This window comes from Hylaeus anthracinus, unplaced genomic scaffold, assembly GCF_026225885.1.
Source record: "Hylaeus anthracinus isolate JK02 unplaced genomic scaffold, UHH_iyHylAnth1.0_haploid 11994, whole genome shotgun sequence".
Lineage (NCBI taxonomy): Eukaryota > Metazoa > Arthropoda > Insecta > Hymenoptera > Colletidae > Hylaeus > Hylaeus anthracinus.
In genome coordinates, this window is record NW_026534341.1 from 5160346 (window position 1) to 5177906 (window position 17561).

General features: G+C 37.9%; 1 protein-coding gene across 15 annotated transcripts in view; it reads right to left on the minus strand.

Moving 5' to 3' along the window:
• Positions 1-17561, minus strand: part of LOC128888352 (myosin heavy chain, muscle) — a 70696-nt gene that overhangs the window by 18751 nt on the left and 34384 nt on the right. For 12 of the 15 annotated variants that reach the window (XM_054145114.1, XM_054145113.1, XM_054145106.1 and 9 more), the window contains 5 exons: positions 14577-14756; positions 13003-13424; positions 10454-10574; positions 7849-8112; positions 2275-2484 (listed from right to left, as the gene is read on the minus strand). In XM_054145114.1, the coding sequence (XP_054001089.1) occupies positions 2275-2484; positions 7849-8112; positions 10454-10574; positions 13003-13424; positions 14577-14756 (1197 nt within the window). Of the gene's footprint in view, positions 1-2274; positions 2485-7848; positions 8113-9299; positions 9418-10453; positions 10575-11787; positions 11906-13002; positions 13425-14576; positions 14757-17281; positions 17453-17561 lie in introns of all 15 variants that reach the window. The other 3 variants (XM_054145109.1, XM_054145118.1, XM_054145117.1) reach the window with 3 other exon arrangements.

Genomic DNA, 17561 nt, shown 5'->3' on the forward strand with positions numbered 1-17561 from the left:
TAGAACGAATCCAGGAAATCGACCAATAATTACGGAGATAGAGCCGAGTAACTCGTCGCCGAAGAAAAATAGCCGCGCACCGGGCGATGAAGTCAGACGTGGGTCTGACTAATGATGCGCCTTCGCTACTTTGTGCCTGCACTTGTTGCGCAACGGCGATGTATCACCTCCTGTCAGGTGCATCATTCCCGGTAACCCGAGCCAGATTCATTTGAATTACGATCGGATACAGGCGGTGCTCGAATTTCAAGCATTCCCAAAAAAACTCGCCTGGGACGTCCGCGTTGGAATCTGATCGCCTCCCAACTTCATCGTTCCGCTCTTTCGAGCTCGGACTCGCGTTACAAAATTAATTTTCTAGCATAATTTTCCAGATCAAACTCGAAGATGTACATTTCTTGGGGAACTTTTAGTTACTGGCCGATAGTATCACTAGAAGATTGTGATTTTATTTTGTCGAAAGAGCACGCGATAATTTTATTAAAAATTCTCGTCGCTTTTCTATTTATGTAAAAACGAATCTTTCCAAAATATTTCGCTGGAATGTAGCTGTATAAGATTATCCACAAATGCATGACCTATATCTGTATACCGTAACGAAGCTCTTCATTTTACTCGAAAATTGCTATCGATCGTGTAACTCGAGCTGTCCCAGCTACTCGATAAAGACATCAATTATTCCTGTTCGATCTAGGAACAAGATTTTACCACTTAATCGTGCACGATGCTATGCGAAATTTTTCGGAGATATTTTTGGACAGGCATGCAGGAAGCAATGATAGCCGAAAGCTATTTACGACTCCATATTATAAATAAATTCTCGCACATATTTTTTCCGCTCTGTTATTCTTTTCGACGGTATTTAAAGCTTTCGTTTCGCCGCCTCGGTGAGACTATTTCGGCTTCTAATATGTTTTTATAACTGCAGCTGTAACACATAAAAGTCCTCGGTTGAATTTCGGATCGTTAAGGAGACATTGATAGCCCCATTCTCTTTTGTTTCGACATACAGTCATTCCTCTCCGAGATATAATTATAGGTTGTTCGATTCTTGGAGGACGCGCCTTCATCATCGAGAGATAGGTTTCGTTATCAACGAACAGTGCCAATTGAACTACTTTCTAGCGTACGTATATACGAACATCGTTCGAGGCAACTCGACGAAACGCTTAAAAATCGATTCAAACGATATTAAATTGTAATGTAAAAAATTCAGTTTCTGCTTCGAACGAAACTGTTCTTCGAACAAGTGAGAATTTTTAACTGAGAATTTTTTAACACGAGAACACGTTTCCGCTTAAGTTACTTGTACATTTTTCTCCAAAGTCTAAACTTCTCAACGGGATAACTCGCTGAGCAAAGATCTTACCGTTATCGAAAACGTAAAAGCTTCGTATCCAGTATTATCCATTAACGTTAGAACTATCGATGGTCGATACGCTCTTCTGTATTTTTGAAATTAAAGGCTGGATAAAGGCCTAATTTATATTAGGTCTACCGGAAAGTTCTGTCCGTTTTTAGAATAAAACAAAATGATACATTTCTCATACCTTGAATAAACTTGATCGAATAATACAATTTTTATCATTATTTATGACGTTTTGCCAGCGTCATTGCAATTTGTATATCACTTTTAACGAATATGCGCATACTTGTTGAAACTTGTTGTAACCGGAACGGACAGAACATTCCGGTAGATTTAATAGGTCCTTATCGATAATGATTAAGTTATTTTAACACGTTAAGGAGTGTTCACGAGTTTTCTGTGTTCTCTACACGCAGGCTCTAGATGTGCGGTCCTTAATGTGTTAAGAAAGACAAAACGCATGGACCGAGTCGACCAATTCGATAGTTGTAAGGTTAAAGTGGAAACGTTTGAGCGTAAAGGAGCTTAATCGTTCGAGTCTCAGGCAGAGCGATCGCGCTGTTGAGGTTTCATGTCGAGAAAAGTACTCGTTTAGAGAAAGCGCGGTTGCACTCTGGGATTCTTCGACAGTGTTTTTTTAATACTCTTTAGGACTCAAACGGTTAATATATAAGTAGACTGGGGATCTTTATGCAAAAGAAAATCTTCGCGAACGTGCCTAGAAACAATCGAACCTAAATAGGAATTTATTTTACTCCGCAAATATTACGATACGAACTTTACTCTCAATCTTTTTTTATATTCTTGCATATTGTTTTGTAGGTTCTTGCATAAATACGTAGGTTCATGGACATTCAAAATTTCTATAAATGCGTAAAGATCCGCAGTCTATATATAAGAAATCTTACCTGAAGTTGTGACTCGAGATCGGCCTTCTGGGCAGCCAATTTCAGGGACTTCTCCATGTATTCCGAGAGGGAACCTTTCTCGCCATCCAGGGTTCGCTGGAGAGCGTTTCTTTCCGCGGTGATTTTCTCATTCTGTATCTCGAGTTCCTTGCGCAGCTTCTCTTCCCTCTCGAAGGCCTCCTGCGCCTTTCTCGCTTTCTCCTCGAGCGCCTGCAATTGCGATTCCACGTCACCGTTCGATTTTTGCCCGTTCAACCCGGGCGTCGCATCCTCGATCAACGTGTCACCCATCGTTTCGTATTCAATTTACGGATCTGGATTTAACGATCGATCGTCGAACGTTGAAAACGATCGCGGTCGTAGGGAGCAATCGGCCACGGTATCTAATCGTAAGAGCGGCTCTGTTCGATTCTTCGTTGATCCGAGCAATTGCGGGAGGGATTCGCGGATCTGTTTCGCGCGATCGGTGTGTCGATAACAACGCAGAATAACAATAATGCGTGTCGTGTAAAAACTGGGGCACGGTTCGATAAAAAAAAAAATATATATATATATATATATATATTTCGAAAGGGTCGGCGCGAGGTCGCGGGTCCAACTGGTCTCCGGTTTACCAGAGGCTCAACTTTTCTACCTAAAATCCCTCTTCTCGCGGTCGCGGCGAAGAATTAGCCAACGTCCCCACTCCAGCGATATTCATCGTAGAAAAATATTTATAACCGATCCCGATCCGACGGGGGAGGAACCGTTCGCGTTCGAGCAGGAGGGGTTACCATGACAAACCGCGTCGGTGGAAGGGGTTCTCGACGAAATTAGAACTCGTTCCAGGAGGGTCGGAGGGGTCTAAACTCCAGTCTCCTTTTACGATCCAGAGAGTGTAACGTCGATCGATCGTGTAATTCCTAAGGGAACCAGCCGGCGAAATCGACTTTCTCCCGTAGTTGGGAACGAATACCGATCCGCGGGACGGCAAGGTGGGATCGGTTTACTGCGACGCGACGGCGCGGATGAATTCACGCTGTGGTAACGTCGCTTATAGCGAATGATACTATTTTCGATTGGACGTGATTCGAACTACTTTATTTTCGTTAGCTCGGTGGAAAATTCAGATAATCGCGATGATTAAACGTGTACCGACCTCACGGGCGGGCTGGTCTAATTAGGACCGACGCGACGGTATTACACTCCGTCTAAAACCATATCGAAGAGCACGCGAACGCACGTCACCGCTCGGTGCTTATGGATAGAGATCGAGAATTTTAGCGATTCTTACTCTCCTTCGACATGGGAATTCGGTTTTATCAATTCGAGCGAACGCGTTATTTCGGACTTATCCTACTAGAATGTCTTTTTTTTTTTTAATCAAAAGCGTCGCGAAGGGCGCGCAGTTTCTCACGGTTATGTAATATAAGATTACCGTCTCGTTTTCGAGTAAACGTACACTGTCGGCCGTAAGTATCAAGACACTTGCTATTATATTATGATTAGGTCTGGGTTAAGACTAATATCGATAGGGAAGAAATATTAAGTTCGAATTTGATTATTTTCCACAAATTTGTCACTTTTGATGAGTGATGTGTACCATACAGATCTTGGCCACTTTTGAAATGATATTATTTGAAATGTTATTTGTAATAACACGTTACTTTATATCATAATTAGTTTCACATCAGTGATCACTTTTCCGATACCATTACTAGAAATATTATGCCAAATGACGCGTTATTTTATCGTGTGACTATTTGAAATAACAGTTTAAAATAATTGTCAAATTGTTCTTCTAAATGATACGACGCAACAATAAACGATTTCGAATAGTTATTTTGTATTTTCGTTTCCTTTAAAATTTGCTCTAGGTTTGGTACCATACAGTGTACAATATTATCGCAGATATTGCAAATGTAGTTACAGTTTCTAAATAGAACGACCTTCGTCATAATCTATCCACACACGGTCTCGATACTTGTACCCAGCCGTTTCTCTTTTTAAAATCGAACTTCTATCCATGTAACATGAGAAATTTAAGAAGCAGTCATATTGATTCTGTAAATGAATCTACGTGCGCGTTGAAGTTGCGAACATATTTAGTCTGTAAACTATTTTCAAGAGTTTTTAGTACGAGGTAATGCTGCAACCGTATCGGGGGAACGAAGCTACAACTGAAAGCGATTACGCCAATTTTTTTCTACCGATCTGAATAGCGAAGAAGGATTCTACGAATTGTTTCCTTCCAAAATGGTAGAAAAAGCTGAACGTACGATCGTGGGATTCGAGATTTCCGACACTAGGTATTCGAAAATAGTTGTCTAAAATAAAATCGAACTAAATATACCGAAAGGGCGATCGTCTCGTTTCTAAGATGTAATTAGATACAATGAATAATCCGGTGACACGGAGTCCGCGACGGGGGATCGAAAACTTGGAGCTTTTTAGACGTGTTTACGATCACACCGCGACGAGAAAGCCATATTTCCATTTTATTTGCGTTTAGACGCGTGGAAAAAAAAAGTCGAACGAAAATATAAAAAGAAGAGAGAGCGAGAGAGAGAGAGAGAGAGAGAGAGAGAGAGAGAGAGAGGGGTGAATGTTTGAGTCACGGTGAAAAGATACGCGTTAAATCGCGTCGAAGACTTATTTTTAGGACTCTGGAGGAAGCTGGAATGGAGTGGTTTCGATTATTGTATAATCGGAATTTCGATGGATCAAACATCAGACGTTGCAAATTACGTAAGTAACCACTGCAAACATACAGTGTCGAGCATACAATTTTTATAATTACGATTTTCTGGAAATTTTCAGAAGCGGAACTGCAAACAGAGACTTTTAGCATAGTTTAACGACTTACTAATTTTACGATCGCAGAAAAGAATACTTTACTATCCGAATATAAATGTTTACGATATATGATTTATATTAACGTAAAATGGAATTAATTATGTTCGCGGTGAAATTGTTTAATCTTCGAAGTGCGAACGACTGTACATCTCGTTTGTTTGTGATTATAAATAACATCTGTGCCAAACAACTGTAAACGCGTTTAGGTTGGACTACACACGACTGTTAAATAAATACTGTATTTGTAACACGATTAGTATTCCGTTCTTACGAGACACTCTGTTTAGACGAGTATTCAAGTACGTTGAATTTGTATAATCTCCATAAAATAGATCGTTACGCATACTTTATAGCGTATTCTCCGTTTCTAGCTCTTCAAAAGATAAAGAGTCTTTGCCTTTGATTCCTCGAGGCTTCGACTGTTGGTTCGTACATCGATGCTATTTATAAAACACGAATAAGCGATATATGATCAGTAACGAGATTTGCAATACTGATTCTCAGTCAAGTACGCGCCCATCCGAAATGAGATGTTGTTTTGTCGAAATAAAAGATTCGTTTCTGAATTGCATTGACTTACTTAATTGCATATTGTCGATTTAGTTTCTTAGGAAAATCATTTACTTTTTGATTAAAAAAGGACCAGTGCTATTATATCCAAAATGCTGATGTTTAATTCGAGAATTGAATTCTCTCTCTTTTAGTTTCTACTTATTTTCGTATACTTTGGAGTATTTATACTCGATTTGCAGTTCACTTCTTCGAATTTCCGATTATCAAAGATTGGAAAACACGAGACAAATAATTCTGATGAATCGTATATTTTTAATAAACTCGACTGACATTTCATACTATTTGTAAAACATCGCGCTCGAGTTAAATTTGCTCGCGATAGTTCCATGGAATCTATTTCAAATACTCCCAGCTGAGAACGGAAACCGTGCGCGCTGGTCTTTTGCGATGCGAAAGAAGGTAAAAGGAAAAATGACAAAGATGAGAAAATAAACGCGGTGTCAGAAACGAACGCGTCTGAGAATCGAAACGATCGGGTCTAGATGAACAAAGAAACAAATTCTACGTTGAAATCCAGGACTACCGTTCACCGCTCGTAAATTACCGGGGAATCGAAGTTTCCTGCGTGGTGTATTTTAGCAACTGGTGCTACTGACATTGTCCGAAAGTTCTTGGAAGGTTTATAGTTCCAATATCGGAGAAGCGTAATTTTTCAGAGGAAGACTAGATTGTATGAATGGTCAGGGGAAGTACTCGCACACCCAGTTGTTTTTACAGATAACTGCCTATAAAGAAGTACATGTTTCACTGTTTTATTATACACAGAAGTAATATATTGACTTGGAAACATAATATGAAACAATGATATAAGAAAGATACAAATTTCCTTGTCAACAAAGTTTCGCCACGCTTTTACGATCGGCAGAATATATTTGCATAAATATATTGTAAGTGTATACAAATATATACGTCACATTATATATGTAAATAATTTATAAATTTATAGAAATTGAAATTTCTTCACAGTTATAATTACAAGCTACATTTTACATATTTTGTACGCATGCCTTTACCTTCAGATATCGCTGTAAGGAGTTTCGAAATAATCTGAAACGACTCTAGGGATTGAATGAGTAACATACGAAATATGGAAAATGTATTTTATAATTCTAACTGCGAAGGAATATAAATTTATCCTGCTAACCGTAAGCGCGCGAATATTATCGTAAACCGTTGAAGCATGTACGATATAATGATGCGCTATTTCTTTACAGGTAGTTATTTTCAAAATACCGACTGTAAAAATACTTTCTTGACTCGCTATATCGAAGATTGCGACGTAACGTTACTTTTGCGAGACGCAAAATTTGGATAGCGTGTTTTTACGTACGACGATCGAGATATTTCCAATATTAAATCGAAACGTTTGATGTTGATCGAGGATACTCACCGTACATTGTTCTTTTATCAGTTAGAAGAGTAGTCGCACCTGTTGAAATCGTTTTCATGTTGCTTGAAATATTAATGCAATTGAGTATTGAAATTTAATGAAACTGTAAATCAAATAAATTGCAAGAAGGAAATTAGATGAAATAAACTTGCGAATCGCAATTGAAAAGCTTGTAACAAAGTGCTCCGTTTACAATAGGAGTGTAAATAAAACGTGTCTATATTGATTATTAGGATATTAACACGTATCTCGAATGTATTGAATTTCGGGAAATGTAGAAATAAATGCAAAATGTTGAATAAAATTTGTGCACGTGAGTCTACTACACCGACGTGTCTGCCCAGTGCTCGTTATTACTACTTATACTTGTGTCTGTCGAAGGTATTACCTATTTCCTGTTCATTTTCATATCATCTTCTAATTAATTACAATTACTAACTCCCTGCTGCGCCAGAATTTATGTAAAAAAAAAATAAAATTAAACTAACGGAACACGTTTATTTATATTTTCAAGTTAAAAAGACTAATTGAAATTGAAGCAAGTAAACACTAGTATTAACAATTGTGCTTTGATTGATTTTAATTTAAAAAAAAAAAAAAGAATGACCATCTATAGATAAACACATATATGTCTCCTGATAAAAAATAAAAAATTGTATTCAACATTTTTCTATGCACCGTGCGCACGTGTGGTTTCGACATATGTGTAGTGTTTGTAGATCTCGCGGTTACGTGAACGGTGCAGGAAATGATAAGTAGTTTGTTAAAGCACTTACAGCAAGCTCGTCCTCGATACGAGTGACGTTGAGGAGAGGCTTGACTTTCTGCCAGAGTTTCCACCATGGCCAAGTACGCAGTTGCAAGTACTTTCTCAAGTTCCTCTGGACTACCACAAGGGCAAGACGCTGTTCTTGTAGCTTCTTGTAATCCTGTCTGGTCAAGTAACCTCTGATGTACGCCTGCATCCAGGACACGATCTTGCTGAGACGTTCATCACGGAACTCTTCCATCTGACCCAACACTCCGGCACGGAAGAATACCTATTGTTTTTCAAGTTAACAAAACGAGACAAAATTGTCGATTAGCGATTTCGTTTCGTGGATCCTCCTTAAAATACTTTGATTATTTTCGCCGTAAGTTTTGCTTCGAAGCCTCGCAAGTTCAACAATTTTATTTAACGATAATTCGTAAGCTTTAGCGCGATTATGTTCGAATGTTCATTATCCAACGATGCGAAAAATTCTTTAATTTCTAATTTCTAATTTGAAGTTTCTAGTATTTAATCTCTTGTTTCTAATCTTTAACTCTAAAGACGAAACCGGCTTTCTGCTTTTCGATTTTAATGAAAATAATCAAAGTAAATATTTGGTACCAAGGACACCATTGTACGGATGATCGTACAAGATGCAAAAATGGACAAGAGCACGCGATCAAATAATGTAAAATGTTAAGAAGCAATGTAAAACGTTACCTTGTACGTGCCAGCAGAGAGAAAGAGGGAAAGAAAAAAATACGATTAGCATTAAATACTTTCTATTAATGTGAGAATATAGTTGATCGTTAAGGAAGATTTTTCGTTATTAATGGACGATCTAAAATGATACTATTCGTAACAGCGTGCTTTGGATGATAACAAAATATGCAGAATTTTGGAGAAGAACACAAGGTACGTTCAATTTAAGCAAAGTGCAACAAAAAGGGTGATCCGTGCTCGAGAAAATCGAATTCGACGACAATTACGCGATATACTTTCGGCAAAAATTCGAAAGATTCCAGAAATTCTAGAAATTCTAGAAATATTGTATGTAAATTATTCGCAACGTTAACAAAATATCCATTTCTTCTCCTTTATTTACGATTGTATTCTACTAACTATTCCGTCGAACTACTACTATTTCTGTTGAAATTCGATAAATCGAACGAAAAGTCTACTTGCGATAGATTTTATAAACGTTGAAATGCAAATTTTAATACAAATTCTGAAAATGGTAGAGATAGAGAAAGACGTTCCACAAATATTTCGGATCATCGAATAGGAGTCTCTGTCGCAAACGGTAGATAGGAAAATCTATAAATCTTCCTTGTAAGTCTATAGTTGCACGCTTATAGGTGCAACTAATTCCGAGCATTGGTTTAAAGGGTTAAAAGATTACCAGTAAAAAGAATAGAAGCGTTATTTCCGTGTTGTGTTATGACGTTTCAAAGGTAGGCCAAAGGTGTCGGATACCTTGGTGCGACCCATACGGTATTGGTCTGGTTCCAGATTGATTGCGTCCAGGATCTGTTGGGTCGCCTTTTGTGGGTCGCAAGGTTCTTTGATGGCATTGGCGCACAGAATTTTGTATCTGTGGTGATTCGTTTTATGGTTGGGATCGCACAACAGACAAAGATTTGTTAGGGACACGCAAGGTTAGACACCTACATATTTGTTTAAAACCTAACTCGTTACATCATTAATAATGGAATGGCAGGGTAGTTCGAGATTCTCCTGGTGTTTGATCTCTTCTAAACTGTTTCCAAAATTTCCAACACAGAATTATCCAAAAAAAAAAGAATAGAAAAAAAAATAGAAAAAATATACATGTCGAATTGAAGAACCTCCTCCTTTTCGAAGTCGGTTAATTAATTGATTCGATGGAGAAATCGATTTAGTTTTGTTTGATCATTTGTTGATAGACAAAATACTTACGATAAGAAAAGGAAATTCTATGTTAGAAATTTAAGCAATGTTTAAAGTAAATTAGGCAGTATCAAATCCATGACTCAGTCCATAGAGTATTGATGTCTTCTTTGGTTAGACACGTTCGCGCGTATACGTTTACACGAGGCAACGTTGATTATTCAAACTACGACTCTGCTTGAAGTATCGTTTGTACGTACAACGCAGCGATGCCGAGACAAACAGAGCCGAATAAACGATTCGTGGTTCCAACTTTATCATTCAAAGTTTTCCTAGGCCAACATTTGAAATATTTTCAATCGATATTTTTCTATATTATATTTATCATTATTTTTAGTCAAATATTTTTAACGACAAATAGATTATATGCTCTAATATTTACATATGTACATGTACTACATACAAATACGTCTGTATTATATATTATTTGAAAAAAGACGTCTCTATTCGCCTACAAAGTACAACTAGTCTCGAGAGCGCAAAGGAATTAAAATCGCTCAACGCGGCCGATCGTTATCTAAATATTTTCAACCATGTTCAATCGGATCTATTCGCTTGCGAGGTCGCGTTGAACGTACGAGTCGTAGTTGAATAATCGCGACAATTTACGAAATCGTACGAAACCAGCTGAAAAATGATAAATAAATTCGACGGGGTCCTCGCGCGCAACGAGGACTTGACGATCGCAAGGAAACACGTGCCTTGGTGTGTCCAAGACGATATTGATCGGGATCTAGACCAGTCGCTTCCAAGATCGCCGCCGCGGCTTTCTTCGGGTCGGAAGCCACTTTATCGACTGCAGCTGGCGCGATAATCTTGTACCTAAAGGTCAGGGGTCACAATGCAAACACAGGTGATTGGATCCATTAGTAAAAGATCACCAAAACGTTTTAGGGGAGGGGAATATTCTGCTCGTTTTTCGCACGATCGATGATCGATAACGGCATCCTCTCTGCTTCAGGTTGTCGTTTCCTTACACGTCTACGTCTCGCATAATCTAACTTTTCATACTTTCTAGGGGGGTCACACAAGGCTTATCGCGTGCAGTTGGTACATACGTATATCACTAATTCGTGGATTTCTAATGTATAACTCTGGGGTCCAATTCAGGGGGTGGTATCTAATGTTTGTGGGGGGCTGGGGTTGTACGGGGCATTCGAGAAGAACAATAAGGGCCACTTACGTTTCGGCAAGTCTATCAAACGGGGAGACGGATACTTCCGAAAGCACTCGATGAACTTTTAGATCGATCGCGATCGGTGCAAATAAAAAGGGGAGGTTCACAGTCACAAAAAAAGGTGAGAATATAAATAAAAAGTGTAACGGAAATTAAACTAAGGCGACGTTGTAAACGACAATTATAAGGAGAGATAAAATTGAATCAAATGAAACGTATTATTTATGTAAAAAGAAAAGAATACGTGTTGAATCGAGTAACCTCCTCTTTTTCGGCTAAGGCGGCGTTGTAAACGACAATTATAAGGAGAGATAAAATTGAATCAAATGAAACGTATTATTTATGTAAAAAGAAAAGAATAAATGTACGTGTTGAATCGAGTAACCTCCTCTTTTTCGAAGTCGGTTAAAGAATATATAAATACATGTATGTAATGTGCATGAAATATATTCGTATATATTTATTCCCAGTAATCCCAGAATTAGTGTAAGACTCGGAAATGGATTTCAATTCAGACGATTCTGAAGCACAATTTCTGGTTCTTACGCTAATTTTGGGACACCCTGTATAGACATATGTATGTAATATTCATTACATACGTAAGCGTATATATATAATATGCACAATACACGTAAACGTATATATATATATAATAATACACAGTAACGAATGTACAATTCTCGAGAGATTTCAAGACAGTATCCGAAGTAACGACAAGGGTGTAACGATAAAACCTTTTTCCATACAAGACGAACATACTCTACGGTGGATAACAGACGGGGGGGGGGGGGGGGGGGTAAAGAAAAAAAGTCGCAAAAACAAGTTTTTTTTTTTTTTTTTTGAGGGTGTGCAACTAGCCTTAGTATGACCAATCCTGTAGCTGTCCGGATCAAGACCGATTTCGTCGAAACATCTTTGAGCGGCCTTTTTCGGGTCCGACTCAGCCGTCATCGCGGCCGGCGCTAAGATCATGTAACTGTACGGTCACAATATAAAGAGATCATTTTATAACGTGTCGTCTATAACCATTAATCTCTAATTTTCAACCTATTCTCCTTAATTATCGATCAATTTCTACCTCGTAACTCTCGGTTCATCGTATTTTTGTTTCGTTTGCGAACCGGTACGAAAGAATAATTGAAAACGTTTCGCCAGAGGCAACGATATAACAACGGAGAATTTTAAACGTTTCCAGAGTCGTATATGTTACTTGATATTCAATACATACAGTCACATAAATATTCGTACTTTCCGTATCCGTTGAAGAAATTTGTTTATATTCAATGACAGATTTAATATTCTCATGTAAATGTTTCGTTACAAATATGTACGTAGACGAACAAACTTTAAATTTGTGTTACATTTATAACGGAAAATTTATTCGGAAACATCGAACCTGTCATTCAATTTAGACAAATTCCTTCGATAGACACGAAGGATATGAATATTTGTGGTACAAACTGTACAGAAATTTCGAGATATTTTAAGTTCTTCGAGGCTCTAACGATTAAATCGATAATGCTTAATTAAAGTTATTCTTAATTGATATTAAAACATACTAAACATCAACTTTTTAAACGCAGTAGCATACTTAATAAGTAGACTGCGGATCTTTGTGCAAAATAAAATCTTCGCGAACGTGCCTACAAAAATTGAACCTGAATAAGAACATATTTTATTCTGCAAATATTGTAACACGAACTTTAACTTTCGATCTTTTTTTATATTCTTGCATATTGCGCGCATTTTGTAGATTCGTGCACACTCAAATTTCCTATAAATGCATCGAGATCCGCAGTCTACGAATAAATTACTGAAAGTAATATATTTACGAATCTTAATCATTGATCTTAATCGTTGATTGCTTCAAAAGATTCGGGATCTTATTAGAAACATCTGTGATGTAACTTTCAAGTATGTATATCTCGAAGATGTGACTTTACGGGACGCGGTTGTTCGCTAAGCATTTCAAACTTGTTCGAAACTACCAGAAACATTTTCGAGAATCTATTCTCGGGTAACTAAACGAATTATTTCTAGAATGGCTTACGCCAAAAAAATATGAATCCTTACCGTAGCTTGAAGTCGGGATACATCATCCTGTTAGGGAATCCTTTACGACAAATACGGATGCCTTCAAGTACACCGTTACAAGTCAGCTGGTGCATGACAAGGTGAGAATCGATGACACCCGGCTGCTTCATTTCGTTGGGGATGATACAACGGACGAAGTGAGGTTGAGTAGCTCTCAGGGTGGTCATCAGGTTGTTCAACTGTTCCTTGTAGGACGACGACACCGTCGAGAAACCACCACCCTTCTTACCACGTCCACCCTTGCCACCACCGCCGCCGCCACCAGCATCACCAGACTGTCCAGGATGATCAGCGAAGATCTCGACCAACAGTTTGTTTGTTGATTTCTTGAACTGATCGACCACAGTGTCGTTCAGCGGGTCCTTGTTCTTTTCCAACCAACCCGTGATGTTGTACGGTACCTGTTGTTCAAACGCTTGCTCAATATTATTGTTACCAATAGCGATGTCTCGTTACTTAATCAATAGTGTGTTGAGGTTGCCACGTTCCCGAGACAGAAATCTGCATAAAATAATATCGTACTCGACTTCTTTTTCTAATGCATATTGCACTGGTACTAAACGGGCAACTTTGACGAAATCGAAATATGTTATTCTACATTCATTAATTTACTTTCCGTTCATTTCTTGTTTCGATCTGTCTCGTACAAATTGTTTTACAGTCAAAAGTATCGTACAGAGTTTCTTTTTTTCCGTCGACTGTCGCAAGCCTCTGATACTTCTGTAGCCAATAGTATATAGAATCTAAAATGTTTGGATTTTTCATACTTCAATATGTGTTAAACAAACTCTGTAAACAGAAGTTCTATTCCTTTCGCGATACTTTCAAAATTAATTATCAAAGTTAGACCTTCTTTTCGGACTCTAAAGTGGCGTTACCCCTTAAACCCCAGTAAACAGATTTTCTATGAAACAGAAAAATTGTTGTTCGAATGTACCTACAATTTTCACGCTTTCCTTCTTGACAACAATTATATTCGACACTTTATCTACCGGAAACATATCAATAAATTATTTATTAATTGTTGCATAAACTAAGTGTTGCATGTTTACTCGCAATACTTGCTTAATTTGAGGAAACAGAAAAGACTTTTGACATAACTGGTAACTGTACGTAAAAGTTTAATCTCAGTCTAGATTAAGGTACGCTGATACGAAAAGTTCACTTTTAAGTTCTAAACTCTTTCTAAATAGGATTGTAAGTTAAATTTTGAATCGAAAAAATCCGAATACATTTACCATTATACTTTAACTTCATTCTACTTTTAATTTAATCAATTTAACGTACGGGACCAGAAAATAATGTCGTTTCCGCGAATGCAAATACTTGTTTATTATTTACTAGCTCACCGTGTACCAATCAATATTTATCGATCAGGTATCGTAAATTCGCACATTAGATGGCAGAAGGTTATCGATAACGAGGACGATTACATAATTGATTACAAATAAATACATATTATAAATTTATTTGTTTGAATTTAATGTAAAAGAAACGACATTACTTTCTGATCCGTCTAATACATTCAAAATAACGAGAAAATTGTTACGTACGTTTCCGGCATAATGGCCGATAGCAAAGTGGGCTGCTTGCTGGCCTGGTTTCGGTGGTTTGGGTTTCAAGAAGTTAGGACTCTTGCCAAGATGGTTGTTGTTCAACTTCTCCTCGAAGGTCTTGTCGGTGGCTTTCGGGAACATAGATTCTTCCTCAAGGATGGACAAGATACCCATGGGCTGTATCGAGAAACGCGATAGAGTATTAAATCGTGTTCCAGAGCTGAAAAGCTGTCTTTCTAAGAGTAGCGTTTTCCTTTCAAATATGAACTTTACTGCAAAAAGTATATTAACCTTCGAAGTGTACCGACTAAGTATGTAATTCGCATGCATACAACTTTTCGAGAATCTAAGAGCGTGCACAATGATTCATGAATACGAAAATTATCGATAGATTTCGTTTTTTCAAAGATATAATTAGCGTCAAATCAACAGGAACACTGCGATATGATATGTTAATTTGCTCCGTTACTTTCTGCAACGTTAAAAAGTGGAACTCTCGTCGTTACAATAACGAGAATAATCTTTTGCCGAATTCTATAAAATATATATTTTAGACAATTTATAGTAAATTATCCAATTCGATTCGCGGTTAAGTGAACGCTACTCTTAGCAATCGTTATTTTAATATAATTTTCTGAACGACTCGATAATAAGTCGATTTGCTTTCCCGTTTGATCCAAAAGATCATCCCAAGGATGTACATAAATAACATTTCTGAAATGCTCCGTCGAAGCTTTCAGACTGCACGACAGGAATTCGTTGAAAGATCTCCGTCGAGAGCTTAGAAGCTGGTCTTTTCCTTCCTTTCGATTCGATACCATCGATTTTGGTACCGGAGCAAAAATATCAAAACATCGATTAACTTATCCGGTAGATCGATCAACAATTTCCTGTCGTCGATTACTTTCGACAAGAACGTATATTTACGAACACATGCACATATATACATATGCAGGCAAAACACGAGGCAAGCTTGCAAGCACGATGGTTGTTGTAATCCTTGATTAATGATTCGATTACAGGTCTGTGGCGTTTTTACCTTCTATACGGAGCCGATCGTTGCCTGCAAATACATACCGAGATCGTTGATACCTTTCATTTTCTACTCCTTCCTCGAAGGGAAATACGTGGTACTTGAAGTCTCGATGCAATTTTCCGAATCAGGATGTCAATAGAAAGCGATCCACTCTCATTGTCCACAGCGCACACACATAAGGAGGAAAGAGGAAAAAGGAGGAATGTGACAACATGACAAGTCAACACGACAAGTGCAATTTATACGGTTTTTGGAATCCTTTGAGGTTTTTCTAGGCGTTACTTTCTACTTTGACGAAGAAGAAATTCGTCCAAGGTCAAATAATTGGACGATTCTAACGATGTTTGCTAAAAATGACGTTTCACCCAGATTGCCATCTCGAAAGGGTGGTCCCTCTAACCCTTTGCTCTCGAGAGGTGGCTCTCGATCACGAATCAACCAGCAATAATGTTTGTTTAGGTTTCATTTCTTTGGGACTCGAAGTGTCGATAAAATGATTGTCGGTGAGGTAAAGGTGGCCTGATATTCGAATCTCAAATTAGTTTGCGATCATGAATCTTCGAAGTAAATCTAAGCTTAGCATTCGCGGCAACAGAATGTTAAGAAAGCATCTCGAGTTGCTGGTAGATACCAGAAAAAAAGGCTTCGAGTGCAAAGGGTTAAGGGATTCGTCTGTTCAACATGTAACGAAACTCCGATTCAAGGTTTCCGAGCGAGGATTTTTAATACAAAGAGACCGTTTCTGCTAAATAGCACAGAGAGCCAGATTATGAATTCTTTAAATTTCTAAAAATACGATATAGGCATATTTTTCTAAAATATGATATATATATAAAAAGCTAGAAAGTTTTTATCTTGATTTGTATACCAATCCAATTAAATGTAATATCCGCATTATTTAAAAAAAAAAAATTATAAATATTCGCTCGAAAGTCAATAAGAAATACGTGATATCATTATGTTTTCTGCAAAAATCGTTTCTGTTTGAAGATCTCGATTCCGGTCCTGTATACTAATTCGAATAAATGTAGAATTTGCAAAAAAAATAAAAATATTCGTATACTCCCAAACGATGTTTGCGTACTACAGGTTCAAACTTTTCGAACATGTAATCTCGCTGCAACTTATTCGCGAAGAATTACGATTACTTTATTACGACTGTTTTCCAACTATAGTCCGCGAAAATATCACCTACATAAGGCTGCTATTTCGAATAATACCTGGCTTTTGTAGAATATAAAAATATTGAAATATTCCAAAGGCGACGTATATTCGTGTACGTCAGACTGAAATTTTTCGAAACACGTATAATTACGCTACGATTAATTCCTACAGAATTACAACTATTTCACATTTACCAAGGTCTCTCTTACAGATTTCCGTTGCGTCGGTGATAGCGTAGAAGAGTCTCTCTATGATGGGTGAGCTAAGGACGAAAGATTGCGCAAGATAAGCGATATCAACGAAGCAAGCGATCCTGAAAGAAGCTTAATTTAACTTAGAGCGATACACGGAAGCAGCTGGTAATTCGTCCATGCCGAGGACGTTCCTCTGGTCGCGAAACATCGTCCGTGATTGTCCCCCTGCTTTCTTTTTCGCAGCGATTCTTTCTTTCGAAGCCGTTGACCGTTCATTCCTTTTATTTCATGCCACGGCTTAACAGTACCTTCTCGATCAGATCGATTGTCTGCTGGAGATCCATGCCGAAGTCAATAAACGTCCACTCGATTCCTTCGCGTTTGTATTCCTCTTGTTCGAGGATAAACATGTGGTGATTGAAGAATTGTTGGAGCTTTTCGTTGGTGAAGTTGATGCAGAGTTGTTCAAAACTGTTGAACTGCTCGTGACCAAGGAGGGGAAAAGCAACGGAACAGAAAACAAAAAAAAAAGAGGCGATAGACAGCCGTCATTAATGCTGCTTACATAACAAAATGATGTGCGAATTG